The 17344-nt window shown below is 48.7% G+C and overlaps 1 protein-coding gene across 1 annotated transcript in view; it reads left to right on the top strand.

Annotated features, from left to right (window-relative positions):
• The first annotated feature begins 304 nt into the window (after positions 1 to 304).
• SEC14L5 (SEC14 like lipid binding 5) overlaps positions 305 to 17344 on the top strand; it is a 41667-nt gene continuing 24627 nt past the window's right edge. The window contains exons 1-3 of the mRNA XM_060033033.1: positions 305 to 367; positions 14898 to 15047; positions 15466 to 15597. Coding sequence (XP_059889016.1) covers positions 305 to 367; positions 14898 to 15047; positions 15466 to 15597 — 345 coding nt within the window. The remainder of the gene's footprint in view (positions 368 to 14897; positions 15048 to 15465; positions 15598 to 17344) is intronic.

A 17344-nucleotide genomic window follows, 5' to 3' on the forward strand; every position in this document is an offset into this window, starting at 1 on the left:
GGAGGAACGTTTGGGGGTACTGATTGCTCCTGAGGAGTGAGTGTGGTCTGGGGCATTGAGTAATGGACAGGGCAAGTGTTTGGGGCATGGCCCAAAGTAATTTGGGAATCACATCGGCCCCTTTGCTTTGAGGGCAGGGGAGATGTGTGGATGGGGCCAGAGGGATGGGCCTGCCCCTTGCTGGGGGAGCAGTGGTCAGGGTTCCTGCTTCCCGTGGAGGGAGCTGCTCCCTCACCAGATACCCTCACCCAGGCTCTGTGCCCATTCCTGCCTGGCTGGCTTCCGCTGGTGGTCCTGCGAGAACATGGTGCAGAAGTACCAGTCTCCTGTCTGCGTCTACAAGTACCCATTTGAATTGGTCATGGCGGTGAGTGACCTCTGACCCTGGGGCCCCTTGTGTAACAGTTGGAGGGAAACAAGAGGTCAGCTATGATGGGAGGGAGACGGAGACCCTTGGATCCCCAGATCAGAAGGAATTAATGAGCTACTCCACTAACCTTGTGGGTCCAGCTTCTAATCAGGCCATCCCACCTTTCCCCACAACTTCTAGAACCCTTGCCCGCTGACCCAAACACAAGGTCTTTCTTTCTTTTCCTTACTGAAGCTTATCTGTTTGCATCTTGATCTCCTTTGTCAGAAAACAAGGATAGCAAGTGCTGAGTTGTTTGCTGGCTGTCGTTTTGTGTACTGATAGTAATAATAATAATAATAATAATGGTACATATTCTAATGAGGATGATGACAGCAGCCATTCACTGAGGGTTTGCTAAGTTTACATACGTTGTTTTGTTTAATTCCCAGAAGCTCTTATTATTCTCATTTTACCTCCATTAAACCAAAGCTCAGACAGGTGAAGGAATGGCCTTAAGTTCTGTGGCCAGGAAGAGGTAGAGCCGGGCTTGGACCTGCACGGGGACAAGGGGGTAATTCCAGGGCCACAACACCCCCCATGTCCTCCCTCTGCTCACACACCCCCTCCCCTCCCCTTCAAGGAAGCTGAGACCAGGGGGAGAGTGGGCACGTGTGGGCAGGAAGGGTCTGAGAGCAGTTGTCTAACTATGCAACATAGAATTGTCTCCCAGGCCCTCCTGGATCAGTGGTCTGTGCACCGTGGGGCAGGTGCTGGGGACAGGCAGACGTGGGTTTCCTTCTTGGTGCCAATCACTCTGCCTCTCAGAGCTTTCCTCCCCAGTAAAACAGAGGCAGTGCTATGGGGTTGTGGTGAGGAGTGAATGAAATAGTGCCCGGTGCCTCTGGCTCAGTGCCTGGCACACAGTAGGTGCTCACTAAATGCAGCTGTCCCTGTTATTACACCATATGGTGTTTTAAGTGATTGTACTGAAAGTGTAAGAAACACCAGAATCCACCCACATTGTCCTCATCCCACCCTTGGTTGCTTAATCCCAGCCTTCTTTCCAAGGACTTTGATATCAGTTGACAGCTCTGTGTGTGTGTCCTCCCCTAACCTATTCTATGAATCTACCTACGTATGTCACATAAAAGATGAAAAAGCATCATTGCAGTAATCCATACATGTCGTGCTGTAATGTGTAGATGGGTCCAGGTCAGGAAAGAAGCAGGAACAGGCCTGGGCTTGTACTGACAAGCTGGGTGACCTTGGGCAAGTTACTTAACCTCTCTGAGCCTGCACTTTCCGTCTCTAAAATGAGGATTACATGGTTTCCAAATCTGGGGGTCTGTTGTGGATTAATTGAGTCAACACATGTAAAGCTCCCAGTACAAGGTCTGGCACAGACCAAATGCTATTACTGTTATAGTTACTGTTATTGTGTTGTTGTCTGTGTGACTTTCCTTCATTTGTAATGGGGGTGGGACACCCCAGAGACTTAGGGATGTGCAGTCAGAGGTGCTGCGTCCCTGCCGTTGCCTGGCTGTGCTCTGGCTGTGTGTATTTAGAAAGTCACTGAATTTCTCTGAGCCCCCATTTCTTCCTTTGTGAAATAGGCCTGGTTATATGCACCTCATAAGGTTGTAACTAGGATTGAAGGTGATTGTAGCGCATGTGTGGTGGGGGGTGGGGGAGGGGAGGTGGCCAGCACAGGGCCTGGTCTATACTTAGTGGACAATAAATAGCAGCTAAATATAAATAATCATCCTCTGTCTAAGGCTCCAGACAGCTCACATATTCTGACCCTAGGACTCATTCATTCATTCATTCATTCACTCAATAGAAGAGAGACACTGTCCCCACTTTTCTGGGATAACCTATGGCCCAGAAAGCCATGAAGCCAAGAAGCTGAGACAAACAACTATAGAATGGAAAACTAGCAAATTTTTATTATTGCATGGGCTTAATAAATGTAAATTTAATATAGTATGTTTAGGATTCTCAAAAAAATATTTACAATCATTGCATTTTAAAATAAAAATGCCTGCTAAGACTTAAGACTTAGCACTTAAGATTGTATTAATAGGACTGTTGGAATATGTGAAGTGTATTTTGTCAGCTTTGAGTTCCATAATTGACTCAGTTTACTCCCCTAGCTGTTAACAGTCTCTAGGGGTTGATGGATAAATGCTTGTGGGTACAACAGGAAACAAAAGTTTTCAGATATTTATTATCTGTATTGTACTAATTTGTCATTTGTATTTTTCAAATACTATGTCGCCTTATCTCCATACAGTCCTTGTTGGTGAAAGGGCCCCAAACTGCCCCAACATTGTCGACAAAGCCACTTTGCCGACTGTTTACAAAACATCATTGTCCCCAGAATAGCTGCATAACTCAACATAACTTGCTCGCTGTGCGGGCACAAAAGGGTTTTTCTGCACTTAATGTCGGTCTTTGTTTCTCAGCTAAACACTTGCCCTCAGTTTGGGTCAGATGCCAGGGAAGTTTCGGATGAACTCAGCTATTTTGACCACATCCGAGTGACCAGACAAGCTGGCTTTTGGTTTTTCTGTTTAACAAAACTGACTTGAGAATCAAAGCACCCCTTCACTTCTTCAGAAATCCACCAAACCACTGAAGTTCACAAACCACTGAAACTGGGTTTGTGGAATTGGTTATAAAATAGTACTAAGGCAACCTTTCTAGATCCAGCTTAAAATTAAAAAAAAATGATTTCTCTCTTTCATTTCAAAAATGTAACTAACCCACTGAGTGGGTATCTCTCTCCTTGGGCCAAATTCCTTGACGTGAATTCTGTTTCTGAAGGATGGAATTCTAGGGACCTTTGCTTTCTCCTTTCTTGATAGTATTCTGTATTATTGGGTTCAAAACAATGAGCTTGTATTATCTTGGTAAGCAGAGGAATACAATTAAGACAATGGAGGCAGCTGCCTATCAGGGTTGGAGAGAATCCCTTGTCCCTTTGAATGTGGGGTCCCCGAAGGTGGGGGGCCTTTGTGGAGATCCCAGTATGTAGAACACAAAGACCATGTTTTGGACTGTGGACTGTGGTTACTTGAGCCCTGAAGGCCACTCTCTGGTCAGCCTACAGCCTGTTGTGAATGATTTCCAGCTCATCTGGGCTCTTCTCCTGAATGGGTGGAGGTTACGAGCCGGATCCTCCAGGCTGGGTCCCTGCTCCAGTTTCTTACCTGTGAAATGGAGATAATAAAGGCCTCTGCTCCTCAGAGAGCTGAAGTGAGGATTAAGTGAAGGGACATGTGTACCCGGACAGAGCCTGGCATGTTGTTTAATGCTCATGAAATATCCCTAAAGTGTATTATTATCATTTATTGTTTTAACAGCTTTTATGAGCTATAACTCACCTACCATACAATTCACCCATTTAAAGCGTCCAAATCAAGCAGCCGCGTAGCACAGGGAGATCAGCTCGGTGCTTTGTGACCGCCTGGAGGGGTGGGATAGGGAGGGTGGGAGGGAGGGAGACGCGGGAGGGAGGAGATATGGGAACATATGTATATATGTGTAACTGATTCATTTTGTTGTAGGGCAGAAACTGACACACCATTGTGAAGCAATTATACTCCAATAGAGATGATTAAAAAAAAAAGGGTCCAAATCAAGGGTCTTTAGTATATTCATAGAGTTGTGCAACCATCACCACTGTCAGTTTTAGAACATTTTCATCACCCCAGAAAGAAAGCCCATACCCTTTAATCATTATCTCCTAAACTTCCCCGTCGGGCCTGGCCCTTGACAACCACCAATCTACTCTCTGTCTATGGTTTTGCCTATTTTGGACATTTCATATAAATGAAATCATACACTATGTGGCCTTTTGTGACTGACTTCTCTCACTTAGCATAATATTTTCAAGGTTCATCCAGGTTGTAGAATCTATCAGTATTTCAACCCTTTTTGTGGCTGAATAATATTCACGTTATGTGGATAGACCACATTTGTTTATCCATTCACAAGCCTATGGACATTTAGATTGTTTCAAATTTGGGGCTATTATGAATAACGTTGCTGTGAACACGGATGCACAAGTTTTTGTGTGGGCCTATTCCTTCCAAAGAAACCCCTGCTGTGAATGGTGGTTGTTATTTAGAATATTTAGGCAGATTCTATTTTAAATTTTATTTAACAAACATGTACACAGCACCTACTAGTTTTGAGTCCATTCAAATATTAACTCATGTGCTTCTCAGAACTACCCCATGAGCTAGGTTCGTTGGGTAACCCCATTTTACAGTTGAGGAGACTGAGGCACAGAAAGGATGAATGGATTATCCAAGGCCGCACAGCGAACACATGGCAGGTGTGGACTTAACTGCAGGCAGTTTGGCTCCAGAGTTTACATCTCCAACCATGAGCTCTGCTGTTTCTCAGGGCTGAGGATCTGAAGTTATTGGGGTGGCCTCTGGGCCGAGTAAGCCGTCCCATGGGGCAGTTACCATCAGGTTTGTGTCTGGAATGTCCACACCCCATCAGAACCCTGCAAAGGAGAGCAGAGCCAAAACCTACAGTCCCTGGCTTCTTGGAGGGCAGCTGATCACAACAGTCCAGAAAGGTTTAACGAACACCCTGTGTGCCCACCCCCTCCGGCCAGCTCAGAGGCAAGTACTTTAACAGCAGCCTCAGCTGCAGCAGAAGAGGAAACTGAGGCTTAGAGCGGTTAAGGAGACTGTCCCTGTGTCAGTGTATTTGTTTGCTAAGGCCGCGTAACAAAGCATCACAACTGGGTGGCTTAGAACAACGGAAATGTATTGCCTCCCAGTCCTCGAGGCCAGAAGTCCAAGATCCAGGTGTTACCTGGGTCGTGTTCCCTCTGAAGGCACTTGGGAAGGATCTGCTCCAGGCTTCTCTCCTGGCTTCTGGAGCTCCTTGGCTTGTGGTGGCATAACTCCAACTTTCACATGGTATGTTCCCTGTGTGTGTGCACTTCTATGTTCAAATTTCTTCTTTTTTTTTGTTTTTGGCCACGCTGCGCAGCTAGTGGGAGCCTAGTTCCCCGACCAAGGACTGAACCTGGGCCCTGAGCAGTGAGAGTGCAAAGTCCTAACCTCTGGACCGCCAGGGAATTCCCTAAATTTCCCCTTTTTACAAGGACAGCAGTCATCTTGGATTTGTAAGAACATCCTAATGACCTCATTTTAACTTGATTACCTGTATAAAGACCGTATTTCTAAATGAGGCCACATTCTGATGTACCCAGGGTTAGTTATCCAACATAGCTTTTTGGGGGGACACGATTCAGCCCATAACTCTCAGTCAATGGCATCATTACTAAATGGCAGAGATTCAAATTTAGGGAATCTGGCCCCATAGCCTGAGCTCACAGCCAGACATCCTGGATTCTGTCTCTGATGTTCAGTGAACATCTATGTGCCAGTGGCTGACGTGGCTTCAGAAGTAACCCGGCTACCTCTTGTCCGCCCACTGCCCAGGGGTCCCTGTGGGGCTCAAAGCCCTGTGGTTTTGTGGTCATCTCAGATTCTGCAAACCTAAAGAAGGAAGACGGCGTGATAATTTCCTAAGCAATAGGCTGGCTGTTCATCCGGAGGAAAGGTTATAGAGGTGAGGGCTGTTGGTAGCAATTAAGTGTTAAAATATTTAAAGACCTGGACTTTGTATTGATAAACAGCTTGTAAGTTAGCAAATGGGTTATTAATAAGGAGCAGCCTCTGAAGGTAAATCCTTGCAGCCCAGACCAACGGCAGGCAGTTAAAGTTGGAATCGTTGTTATGGATGTAGTTTTAATAAAGCAGCTGGGGCCTTATTTAAATGAGTTTAAATTAGTTCCCTGGAGCCTGTCATCTGATCCCGTTGCTAACAGATTAAGGGAAGCAACATTTTCCACCCTGGATTTCTTACAGGGCCCTGACGGGCTCTGATCTGGGCTGGGAGAACGGAGGTGATCCACTGCCCAGCAAAGTAATCTGATTTCAGGGGGCCCTGAAATCAACTTTAGGCCCTCATTCATTAGTTTATGCATGCGTTAATTCTTGCACGTATGCATTCCATCAATATTTATTGAGTTTCCACTGTGTGCCAAGCACCCTGCCAGGTTGCAGGAGCTACAGACTAGGTGATTCTTAGCACTTCCTGAAATGCATCATTATTCTGTTAATTTGCTTGCCTACTTGTTTATATGGAATTTGCTTGTTTATTTGTTTATATGGGTCTTTTTCATTACATTAAGCTTCAGAAAGGGGGAGACCTGGTCTGTCTTGTTCTCGTTCTGTCTTGACCTGGTTCTGCTGACATGATCCCTTCCTGCCCTCATAGAGCTTGCAGTGTGTGTGTGTGTGTGTGTGTGTGTGTGTGTGTGTGTGTGAGAGAGAGAGAGAGAGAGAGAGAGAGAGAGAGAGAGAAAGAGAGAGAGTGTCCAGGCAATGTCATGTAGCAGGATTTGTAATTGGGGCAGAACTTGTTTCTTTGAAGAAATGAATGTGGCTTACTTAGTTGGGCCCCTGTGATTTAGAAAGTTGTTGGTGGGGTCAGTTCATTTCTTCAAGGACTTTGGGCGCTTGGGAAGGTGTGGAAAGTGGATTGGAGGGGGCATTTCCATCCCAGAGGTAGGGAGAGCTTGGGGAAGCAGAGTTGACCAAGGCTGGGTGCATTTCGGAGACACTTAGAAAACCTAAAATAGCATTTTGGGACTTCCCTCGTGGCGCAGTGGTTAAGAATCTGCCTGCCAATGCAGGGGACATGGGTTCGCGCCCTGGTCTGGGGAGATCCCACATGCCTCGGAGCAACTAAGCCCGTGTGCCACAGCTACTGAGCCTGCGAGCCACAACTACTGAGCCCACGTGCCACAACTACTGACGTCCACGCACCTAGAGCACATGCTCCTGCAATAAGAGAAGCCACCGCAATGAGAAGCCCGTGCACCGCAATGAAGAGTAGCCCCTGCTTGCTGCTTTCTAGACCCAATGCATCCATAAATAAATAAATAAATAAATAAATTTATAAAAAAATAAAAATAAAATAGCATTTCCCTCCCATCATGATCCTGACATAGCACTAAGTGTCAAAATACTCTGGGTTGGCCTCACTGCCGCCCTGCCTCTCCCTGAACCATCAGGGGTACCAGCTGATCCCGGAAGTCCGTGGGTGCAGGGCATGTTCACAGGAGAATTGTTCTCCACTCCGCTCCCCACGAGTGGGTAAGAAGCCACAGCAGGCTTTTGTGCAGTGCCCTGGCCCAGCGGAGGGGCTACACATTCCCGCAGGGCCAGAGAGGCCAGACGTTCCCCTGGCATGACCTCACGAGGAGGACACCAGGTCCCAGCCAGGCAAAGGGAGGCTGGCTTCCTTCCTCTTCCTTCCTTCCCTCCTTCAGCAAATATTGGCTGGGTGTCTTTGGTGTCCCAGGTGTGCTACGAGGCCGCTGGGGAATCCAGTGGGGAAGGAAACAGACCTAGAGACAGAGGCATTGACTATAAACAAATAAACACAGACATGATACCCTACTCCAAATCACAATCTGGTAGGGCTATAAACCATCCAGAAGATGGCTTACCCTCTTAAAAAACTGTGGTAAAATATACATAACACAAAATTAACCATTTTTAGGGGTACAGTTCAGTGGCATTAAGTGCATTCACATTGTTGTGCAACCGTCACCGCCATCCATCACCACAACTTTTTCATCCTCCCGTACCGAAACTCTGTCCCCATTAAACACTAACTCCCTGTTCTCTCCCTCCCCCAGTCCCTGGCAACCACCATTCTACTTTCTGTCTCGATGAATTTGACGACTCTAGGGACCTCATATAAGTGGAATCATACAGTATTTGTCCTTTTGTGTCTGGCTTCTTTCACTGAGTATTATGTTTTCGAGGTTCAGCCACGTTGTAGCGTGTGTCACTATGTCATTCCTTTTTATGGCTGCATAATATTCCGCGACATGGCTGGACCATATTTTGTTTTTCCATTCATTTGTCAATGGATATTGGGGTGGTTTCCACTTTTTTGGCTACTGTGAATAATGCTGCTGTGAACATGGGTGTACAAATATCAATTCAAGAACCTGTTGGTTTACCCTTGTCCATTAAAAAAAAGAAATCTGTGTGGTGACTGGCACTGTGCTAAATGCCTCACACACCTTATCTCCCTTTAATCTTTTCAACACCCCTTACAGAGTCGGTATCATTGTCATCATCATCATCCTTTTCTTTCTGAGGAAACTGAGTCTCAGAGAAGCTAAGTTGAGGTCACCCTGCTGGCAGGTGGCAGAGGCAGTGTCTAAACCCCATGCGTTGCCTTGTCTCTGCCATTTCACCATATCCCAGCCTTGCCCCCTGGGTCCTTCTGACTCTTTTGTCTCCTGAGCTGCCTTTGACTAGAATAGCAGCAGGTTTCTCAGCTCCAGGGCCATCTGGGTACAGCTGTTTCTATAGATTGTATACAGCAGTCATTTCAAAATGTTCCAGTGATGTTGCCCTGGTTCACCCACGTCTGCTCGCCTTCATCAGCGGGGATGTAACTACTGCCATCGGGTGTCTGATGGCTCCTTCAGCAACTCTGAGCAACTCTGCCAAGAGCTGGGGGATCCACACAATGAAATATTATTCAGCTGTGAAAAGGAATAAAGCACTGACACGGGCTACAACACGGATGAACCTCAGAAACATAATGCTCCGTGAAAGAAGCCAGACACAAAAGGCCAACTTTTGTGTATTGTATGATTCCATTTGCATGAAACGTCCAGAAAAGGCAAATCCATAGAGACAGAAAGTGGATTAGTGGATGCCTAGGGCTGGGGTGGGGGGAAAGGGCAGTGACTGTGATGGGTGTGGGGTTTCTGTGGGGTGATGAGACGTTTTGGTATTAGAGAGTGGTGATGGTTGCAAAACTTTGTGAATGTTCTAAAATCCACTGAACTGTACATTTTTATTTTTATTTTTTTAATTAATTCATTAATTAATTTTGGCTGCGCCAGGTCTTAGTTGAGGCACGCAGGATCTTTGTTGCGGCATGCGGGATCTTTAGTTGTGGCATGCGGCCTCTTAGGTGCAGGTGCGGCGTGTGGGATCTAGTTCCCTGACCAGGATCGAACCTGGGCCCTCTGCATTGGGAGTGCAGAGTCTTACCCACTGGACCACCAAGGAAGTCCCTGAACTGTACACTTTTTAAGAGTGCATTTTATGGTATGAGAATTATATTGCAATTTAAAAAAACAGTTGGGGGAGCTGAGAGGATTGATACGTCTGTCCTGGGGTCTCCCAGGCTTGTGGGGGAAGCTGGGGGTGGACAAGAAAGTCCCCTGAGGAGTGTGACAGGGAGGGTACACTTTGTGCAATGGTCACGGTTCTCAGTGCCAAATCCAGCCTGCAGCACGGAAAGAGAAGGTGAAGTGTTGGACTAGAATATGTTGGTGTGGTTTGGATATTCTTTTCCCACTTTTGGCGGAAGGTTTGGGGTAAGCAGCATTCCAGCTTCCTTTGAATTTGCATGAGGAAGAGCAGGAAGGAAGGAGGGAGGGGAGGGGAGGAGGGAGCAGCTGTCAAGTGATTAGCAGAAATAGCTTTTCTGTACTTTATAGAATCTCACTCTTTTTTAAAATTTAAATTTATTGAACAAATGCTTATGTAGAACGAACCATGTGCCAGGCACTGTTCTCAGCACTTAACCAAAACAGGTTCCTTTATTCCCCTGATGGCTCAGTACGGGAGCTACTTTTCTTATTCTCCTTTTAACAAATGAAGGAAGGAGGGAACTGAGAGCTTGATGACTTGTTCAAGGCTACAGAGCTGGTAGTAAGCAGAGTAGAGATTCGAACCCAAGCCCCAGAGTCCACAACCTTCATGGCTAAGCTACACTGTCCTTCACTCCTTTATCATGTACTGTCTATTGAGTGTCGACTGCATGCTAGGTATTTTGCTAAGCACTAGGGATTCAGGGCTGATGACTTTTTACTTCAGCAGTTGTGACACGGGAAAGAAGGAAAGAGGCACAACTGAGCACTCATTGGGAGGTTTCATGATTACTTCCCTTTATAGAGTAATCATGTTATAGACTAATCGTGTTCTCGGGGAGAAACAGGAAGTACTGTGCTCAAGGTTACCCAGCCTGGAAATGGGCAAGTCTGGCTAGGAATCTAGGCTCCCCTTTCCACATGGTTAGTGTGTTGATGTGGATTTTTGCAGGATGGGCAGCTCGTAGGAGACCTTCAATAGAAGTTTCCACTGGCCTCTGCCTGCCCCAGCCCTGTCTCTGCCTGGGCAGGTTCCGGGCCTTGGACCAGCTCCCTTTCTGAGCTGGCATGCGTGGGTGTCCCTCTCCAATCACTTGGCGGAAGGGCTGAAACCAAATCCTTCTGCTACCCTGTGTCCCCGAGGAGGCCACAGCATGTGTTTGTCCAGCTGGGAGAAGCTCAGGCCTGATTTGTGGGGATAGCAGTCAGCGTCTGAGGCTCTCAAGTAGGGATAAAACTATCTGCGTGAGCTGGTTTCCAACACAGGGAGGGTCCTGTGAACTACCTGATCCTGTAAGACCCTGTCACCTGCCAAAGGCAAAGGGCCCCTGATCTGAGGGTTTTGGGCCAGCAGGATTCAGGATTTCCAAAACACTGACATTTGTGATGTAGCCAATGTCCACTGAGAGGCAGGACTGGGAGGTTCAGGGTTGGGGGCTGGGTCAGATGGGCCTGCGATCCAACCCCACCACTTCCTGGCCCTGTGACGCCAGAGGCAAGTCACTCTGCCTTCTCGAGCCTCAACTTGCTCATCTGTAAAATGGGGAAATACTAGTTTCCATCCCAACGGGATGTCATGAGGACAAAATGGTGCAGTCAGACCTCTGTAAATGTCACCATAACAACGGTGTCCAACACCAGCCCTCACAACCCCAGGGAATCTCTGGCTGACAGCCTCTGACCCTGGAGAATTAGCACTGGGGTAGACTCTTTATTTTGGGGCCCCCTGCCTTCCAGATGGAGCCTGGGCTCTGGGGTCCCCACAGTGCTTGGGGTGGCACCATTGTTGAAACAGCAGTGCCTTCCCTCACACAGTCAGGGAAAGCTGTGTCCAAGAGCCCGTCTGCTGCTGATCAGCTCCGCCGTTATCTGGGGGTGCCAGACGGGATTCTTCCAATAAGAGGTTTGTAACAACAGGAAGTTGGTGAAGTTCGGTTGGCTGTGTGCACTGCACTAACGGCCTGTCATTTCTCTCCCTGGACCCCTTTCTTGGGGCTTTTTTGGGCCATTGACAAGTTTGCATTCTTTCTTTCCTTGCCCGTCGGCTTTTCCTTGTTAGCCCTAGTTAGCCCAAGAACTGAGATGGGCACATGTCTGAGTTCAGTGCCGCCAAAAAAACACGTAGCCCAGGCCTTGGGTATGCCATGTGCAAGCACGTATATGGTTAGAAGGTGCCATAAGTGCTGCCAAGAAAATGAACAGGACAGAGAACAGTACAGGAGGCAGCGTTGCAGGGATGAAGGTAGGGGAGGAGGTCCCAGGAAGGGGGGCCGGCACAGATGAGTCCCTGAAGCCAGAACATCTCTTGAGCTTTCAATCCAGGTCTCCTACCCTCTGGAAGCCCCTGTGACTCAAACCTCTCTCCCCCTTGGATGTCAGGTGGATTGATTAGTGTTCCAAGAAGAGGGAGCAGCAAGTGCAAAGGCCCTGTGGCAAGAACAAGCTTGGTGGGTATATTTGTTTCCTGTGGCTGACATAACAAAGTACCACAAACTGGGTGGCTTAAATAGCAGACATTTTTTACCTCATAGTCCTGGAGGCTGGAAGCCTGAGATCAAGGTGTCGGCAGAGCTGGTTCCTATTGAGGGCTGCGAAGGAGAAACTGTTCCATGCCTCTCCCCTAGCTTCTGGTGTGGCTGGAAATCTTTGGTGTTCCTTGGCTTCACCCCAACCTGTGCCTTCATCTTCACATGGCATTCTCTCTGTCTGTGTGTTTGTGTCCAAATTTCCCTGTTTTAAAAGGATGCCAGTCCTATTGGATTAGGGGCCTCCCCCCTACTCCAATACGACTTCATCTTAATTAATTACATCCACAACAAACCTATTTCCAAATAAGGTCACATCTTGAGGTACTGGGGGGGTGGTTAGGATTTCAACCTATGAATTTTGTTAGGGGTGGATGACACACAGTTCAACCTATGACAGCATGTTCCAAAAACAGCAAGGCTGGAGCAGAGAAAAGGAGGCTGCAGTGGGAGGTGGGATGGTGGAACAGAGTAAGGAGTGTAAGAGTAAGAGTGGGATTTGTTCCGGGCATCCAGGCCTGTTCTGAGTATGTCATTCCATCTGGGGAGCAGGAGAGAGACTGCAGAACAGAGGAATTGGAGATGCTCAGGGGCAGTGTGGCCACTGCTTGGCAGGAGTTGAAGGACCGAGGGTAGAGAAATCAAGACCACATGGCCCCGGGGGAAAATGTCTGGGCTGTTTCCAAGCTGCTGAGCAAGGGGTTCCTGAGGGAGCAGGGGCTGGGCCGGCTTGGGATTTAAATCCAGGTTCACCATATTGCACTGTGTGACATTGGGTAAGTTACTTAGTGTCTCTGGGCTCCAGTTTCCTCATTTGTCAAATGAGGGCACCATTCAGAGGATTAAATGGAAGAAGGCACACAGCTGGAGGAGCAGAGTCGAGGCCTCACTGTGTGCCAACTGCTCTGAGACGTGATCTAGTGACATCCTTACCACCAGCCCATTTTATAGATGATGAGACGGAGGCTCAGAGAGGGCAAGCGACTTGCCTAAGGTCATGCAGTGAGAAGGTAGCAGGAACTCAAACTGAGCCTGACCAGTTCTGACACATGCACCCTTTTCCCTCCATAAACTTTCAAAAAAAGGTCAGCATCCCTCCGCCCATCACGGAGGTGGGGCAGAGCCCAGCTCCTCTGGCTCTCCCTCTGCTCAGAAGGGGCTGGGAGGGTGTTGTTTGCAGTTCTGGCAAATGTGCACTGTGCCACCATTTGAGTCCTGTTGCCTGGAGAATAAAAACCCTGGGTGCCTACTATGTTCCAGGCTCTGCCTGAGATACTCAACCTGGTATATACCCATTTTCCAGATGATGAAATGGCTAAGAGAAAAGAAGGGACTTGCTTCTCCTGGAGGTGGAGCTGGGCTTCATGCCAGGCGCCTGACCCCACCCCAAGCTCTGCTTACTTTGCTATGCAGCTCCTTCCTCAGTGGAGAAATGCCTTCCTTTGAAAGAGGGCTCAAGGTGGCCTGAGATGTGTAGGGGAGACACAGTTCTCAGGGGGCCTCCCTTGCCAGCCCTGAGGCTAGACCCCCAGGAGTGCCATTGTGCATTCTCCCCTGAGGAGAGTTATTCTAACCCTGGGGTGTTTGTACAAAGCAACCAGCCTCTACACATGGAGGCAGCCCTGTCCTCCTGACCCTGGCGGACGATGTGCTGGGCTGGCCTTGTGGGACCTTGAGTGACACCAAGAGCACCAAGCATCTCTTCCTTGTCCCTCCTGCGCCTCTGCCCTTCTGAGCTGGGTGGTCCCGCCTCCCTGCCAGGAGCCAGGAGGGAAGGGAAGGAGGTGTGTGTCCTCAGATGCCGGCACTATTTTTGGAACTCACTTTGATCCTTGATTCTGGGACACGTGGCTGTGACAGGCTCTTGGAGCAAAACCTGCTTGAATACAGTCAGCCACGGTTGCTGGTATGCCCCCCGGCGGCTCTGACCCTGGCACTTCTGGAATTAAGCTCTCATCCTCCAATCTGGATGCTTTTTCTTTCTTTTACTTGCCTAACTGCCCTGGCTAGAACCTCCAGGACAATGTTGCATGGAAGCAGCCAGAGCAGACATCCTTGCCTATTTCCTGATCGTAGGGGGAGAGTGTCAGTCTTTCACCATTGAGTATGATGTTAGCTGGGGTTTTTGTAGGTGCCCTTTGTCAGGCTGAGGAAGTTCCCTTCTATTCCGAGTTTGTTGAGTGTTGTTTTTTATTGTTTTAATCATGAAGGGGTGTTGGTTTTGTCGATTGCTTTTTTCTAAAAGATATCTTCTTTTAAAATGCTCCAAGCCATATTTAAAATAGATAACCAACAAGGACCTACGGTATAGCACAGGGAACTCTGCTCAATATTCTGTGATAACCTAAATGGGAAAAGAATTTGAAAAACAATAGATACGTGTATATGTATAACTGAACCACTTTGCTGTACACCTGAAACTAACACAGCTTTGTTAATCAACTATACTCCAATATAAAATAAAAAATAAAAGACAAAAATAAATAAATAAAATGCCCCAAGCTAGCCCACTCTACCTTCCCAGGGCAAAAACCCAAATGTAGAGTCAAAACGTGATTTGCCAAGTCATAGCTCAGGCACTCCTGTGTCACTGCTCTAGAACAGATGTTAAGACGGTGGTCTTGGTAATACAGGCAGTGGTCACTGCTCTTTGCACAGGCCAGGACTCTCTTCTCTTCTCTGGGTACCCCCTCTCGGAATTGAGACAATAGCCCAGTGAGGGCTGGAGGGAGAAAGGTTGTGCTCTGGCTGCCCCCAGCCCCCTTGGCGCTCACCCCTGCCCCTCTGTCCCCAGGCCTATGAGAAGCGCTTCCCCACCTGCCCGCAGATCCCGGTCTTCCTGGGCAGCGAGGTCCTACGCGAGTCCCGCAGTGCTGATGGGGCGGTGCACTTGGTGGAGCGGAGCTGCCGGCTGCGGGTGGAAGCCCCGCGGCTGTTGCGGAAGGTGGGCGCGGAGGGGGTCCTGGAGAACCAGGGACCCCGCGGAGGAGGGGACCGGACGGGTGGTAGGGGATGGCGGGCGGGGGACCTGGGACCAGGGGGTGGGTTCAGGCGTTGGAGTGAGTGTGTATTGGTACCCGGAGGGCGTTCTGGGCTGGGGGCCTCCCATGTCCAGGAGAGACGAGGGCCGGGAGGCTGGGCTGAGACTGTAGGAGGACCAGGGACAAGAGGGAGTCCCGGGGTCCGGGAAGTCGGGGGAAGGGGCAAAAGTCGGGGATCCGGGCTCTGGCTGGTGGGCAGGTGCGGGGCAGGGGGCTGGGGGTCCCGGGGTCCGAGGGTGACAGGCGCCAACACTCTGGGTTCGCGCCCCCAGCCGCCACCTCACGTCCAGCACGCACGTCCCTGCTGCCCTGTCCCTGCAGATTGCAGGCGTCGAGCACGTGGTCTTTGTTCAAAGAAACGTCTTGAACTGGAAGGAGAGGACTCTCCTCATCGAAGCGCACAACGAGACCTTCGCCAGCCGCGTGGTGGTCAAGGAGAACTGCAGCTACACGGTGAGCAGCGGGCTGGAAGCCCCGATATATATGTATTAGTTTAAGCAGTCTCAAAAACTGCTTGGGACATACTTACTAAAATATTATTCGTGTTTATCTGAAATTCAAGTGTGACTGGGCATCTTGTATTTTATTGGCTAAATACAAGACCCTGCCTCCCCACCCCCTTAATGAAACTGTGCCTCAGTTTCTTCACCTGTAAGATGGGGTTAATGATTGTACCTACCACATAGGTTGTGGTGAGGATTAAATGAAGTAAAATATCTGAATCCCTTAGAGCAGTGCCTGGCACATACTAAGTCCTGTATACGTGTTAACTTTTTTTTTTTTTTTTTTTTGCGGTATGCGGGCCTCTCACTGTTGTGGCCTCTCCCGTTGCTGAGCACAGGCTCCGGACGCGCAGGCTCAGCGGCCATGGCTCATGGGCCCAGCCGCTCTGCAGCATGTGGGATCTTCCCGGACCGGGGCACAAACCCGTGTCCCCTGCATCGGCAGGCGGACTCTCAACCACTGCGCCACTAGGGAAGCCCACGTGTTTAACTTTTTATAAAATTTTTTATTGGAGTTGATTTACAATGTTGTGTTAGTTTCAGGTGTACAGCAAAGTGAATCAGTTATACATATATCCACTCTTTTTTTTTTTTAGACTCTTTCCCATATAGGCCATTACAGAGTAATGAGTAGAGTTCATGTTAACTTTTAATGTAATTAATGATAATTATTATTCTCCAGTACATACTGATTGAGCGCCTACTATATGCCAGGCAACCTGACAAGTCCTGGGCACCCAGCAGTGGACCAATCTGCCTGACCGTTGCCTTCACGGGACTTCCATTCCAGTGGGAGACACAGATGAGAAAAAAAAATCAATATATACGTACAACTTTGTCACAGTACTAAGAAGGGATCCAGAGTTACAGAAAATAAGAGGAGGTGACAGTGTCTTAGGTAACAGTGTCCCCCAGGCCTCTCTGAGGACATGCCGCTGAAGCTGAGATCAGAAGGATGAGAGGGCTGGGAAGAGAGTTCTGGAGGAGGAAACAGCACGCGTGAAGACCCTGAGGGGGATGAGGGAGGTCTGAGAATGGGGTCTGCAGGGGCCGAGTACTGCTGGCCTCGGGGCTGCAGTGAGGAGTTTGGAGGCATTTGTTGGGATGAACCCAGCTCTGCCACTTTCTTGCTGAGTGACGCTGGGCAATTGCTTCCCCTCCCCGGGCCACCCTTCCATATCTGTAAAATGGGGACAGCAGCAGAACCCGCCTCACTGGGCACTGGGAGAAGCAAATGAGGTAATGTAGGTAAAGCCCCTTAGCTGATGCTACATCCCAGATGGTTAGCTCAAGGTGGTAACTCCAGGGTAAAAAATGTGGCCCATTACAGGTTTTTTTTCTTTTTTTTAATTGGTTGTGCCGCATGGCTTGCGGGATCTTAGTTCCCTGAACAGGGATCAAACCTGCGCCCCCTGCAGTGGAAGCATGGAGTTCTAACCACTGGACCGCCAGGGAAGTCCCCTGGGTGTTTTTGATGTGTCTTTGCCCAGCCTCCTGTTTGGGAGACCTTGCCTCATTCACCTGCCTGGTCCCTAGACACTTTGTGTGGTGCCTCGTATACAGCAGGCATCCAGTAAATTCTCACCGCTTTTTCCTTCCACATTTTCAGCTCCTCTTGGAGCCTCCTGGAAACTGAGTCCAGGATGTTTACCTCTGGGGAGGTGTTGGTCGTAGTTTTTTATGTCACTTTTAGTGTA

This window comes from Delphinus delphis, chromosome 15 (genome assembly GCF_949987515.2).
Source record: "Delphinus delphis chromosome 15, mDelDel1.2, whole genome shotgun sequence".
In the NCBI taxonomy this organism is placed as follows: domain Eukaryota; kingdom Metazoa; phylum Chordata; class Mammalia; order Artiodactyla; family Delphinidae; genus Delphinus; species Delphinus delphis.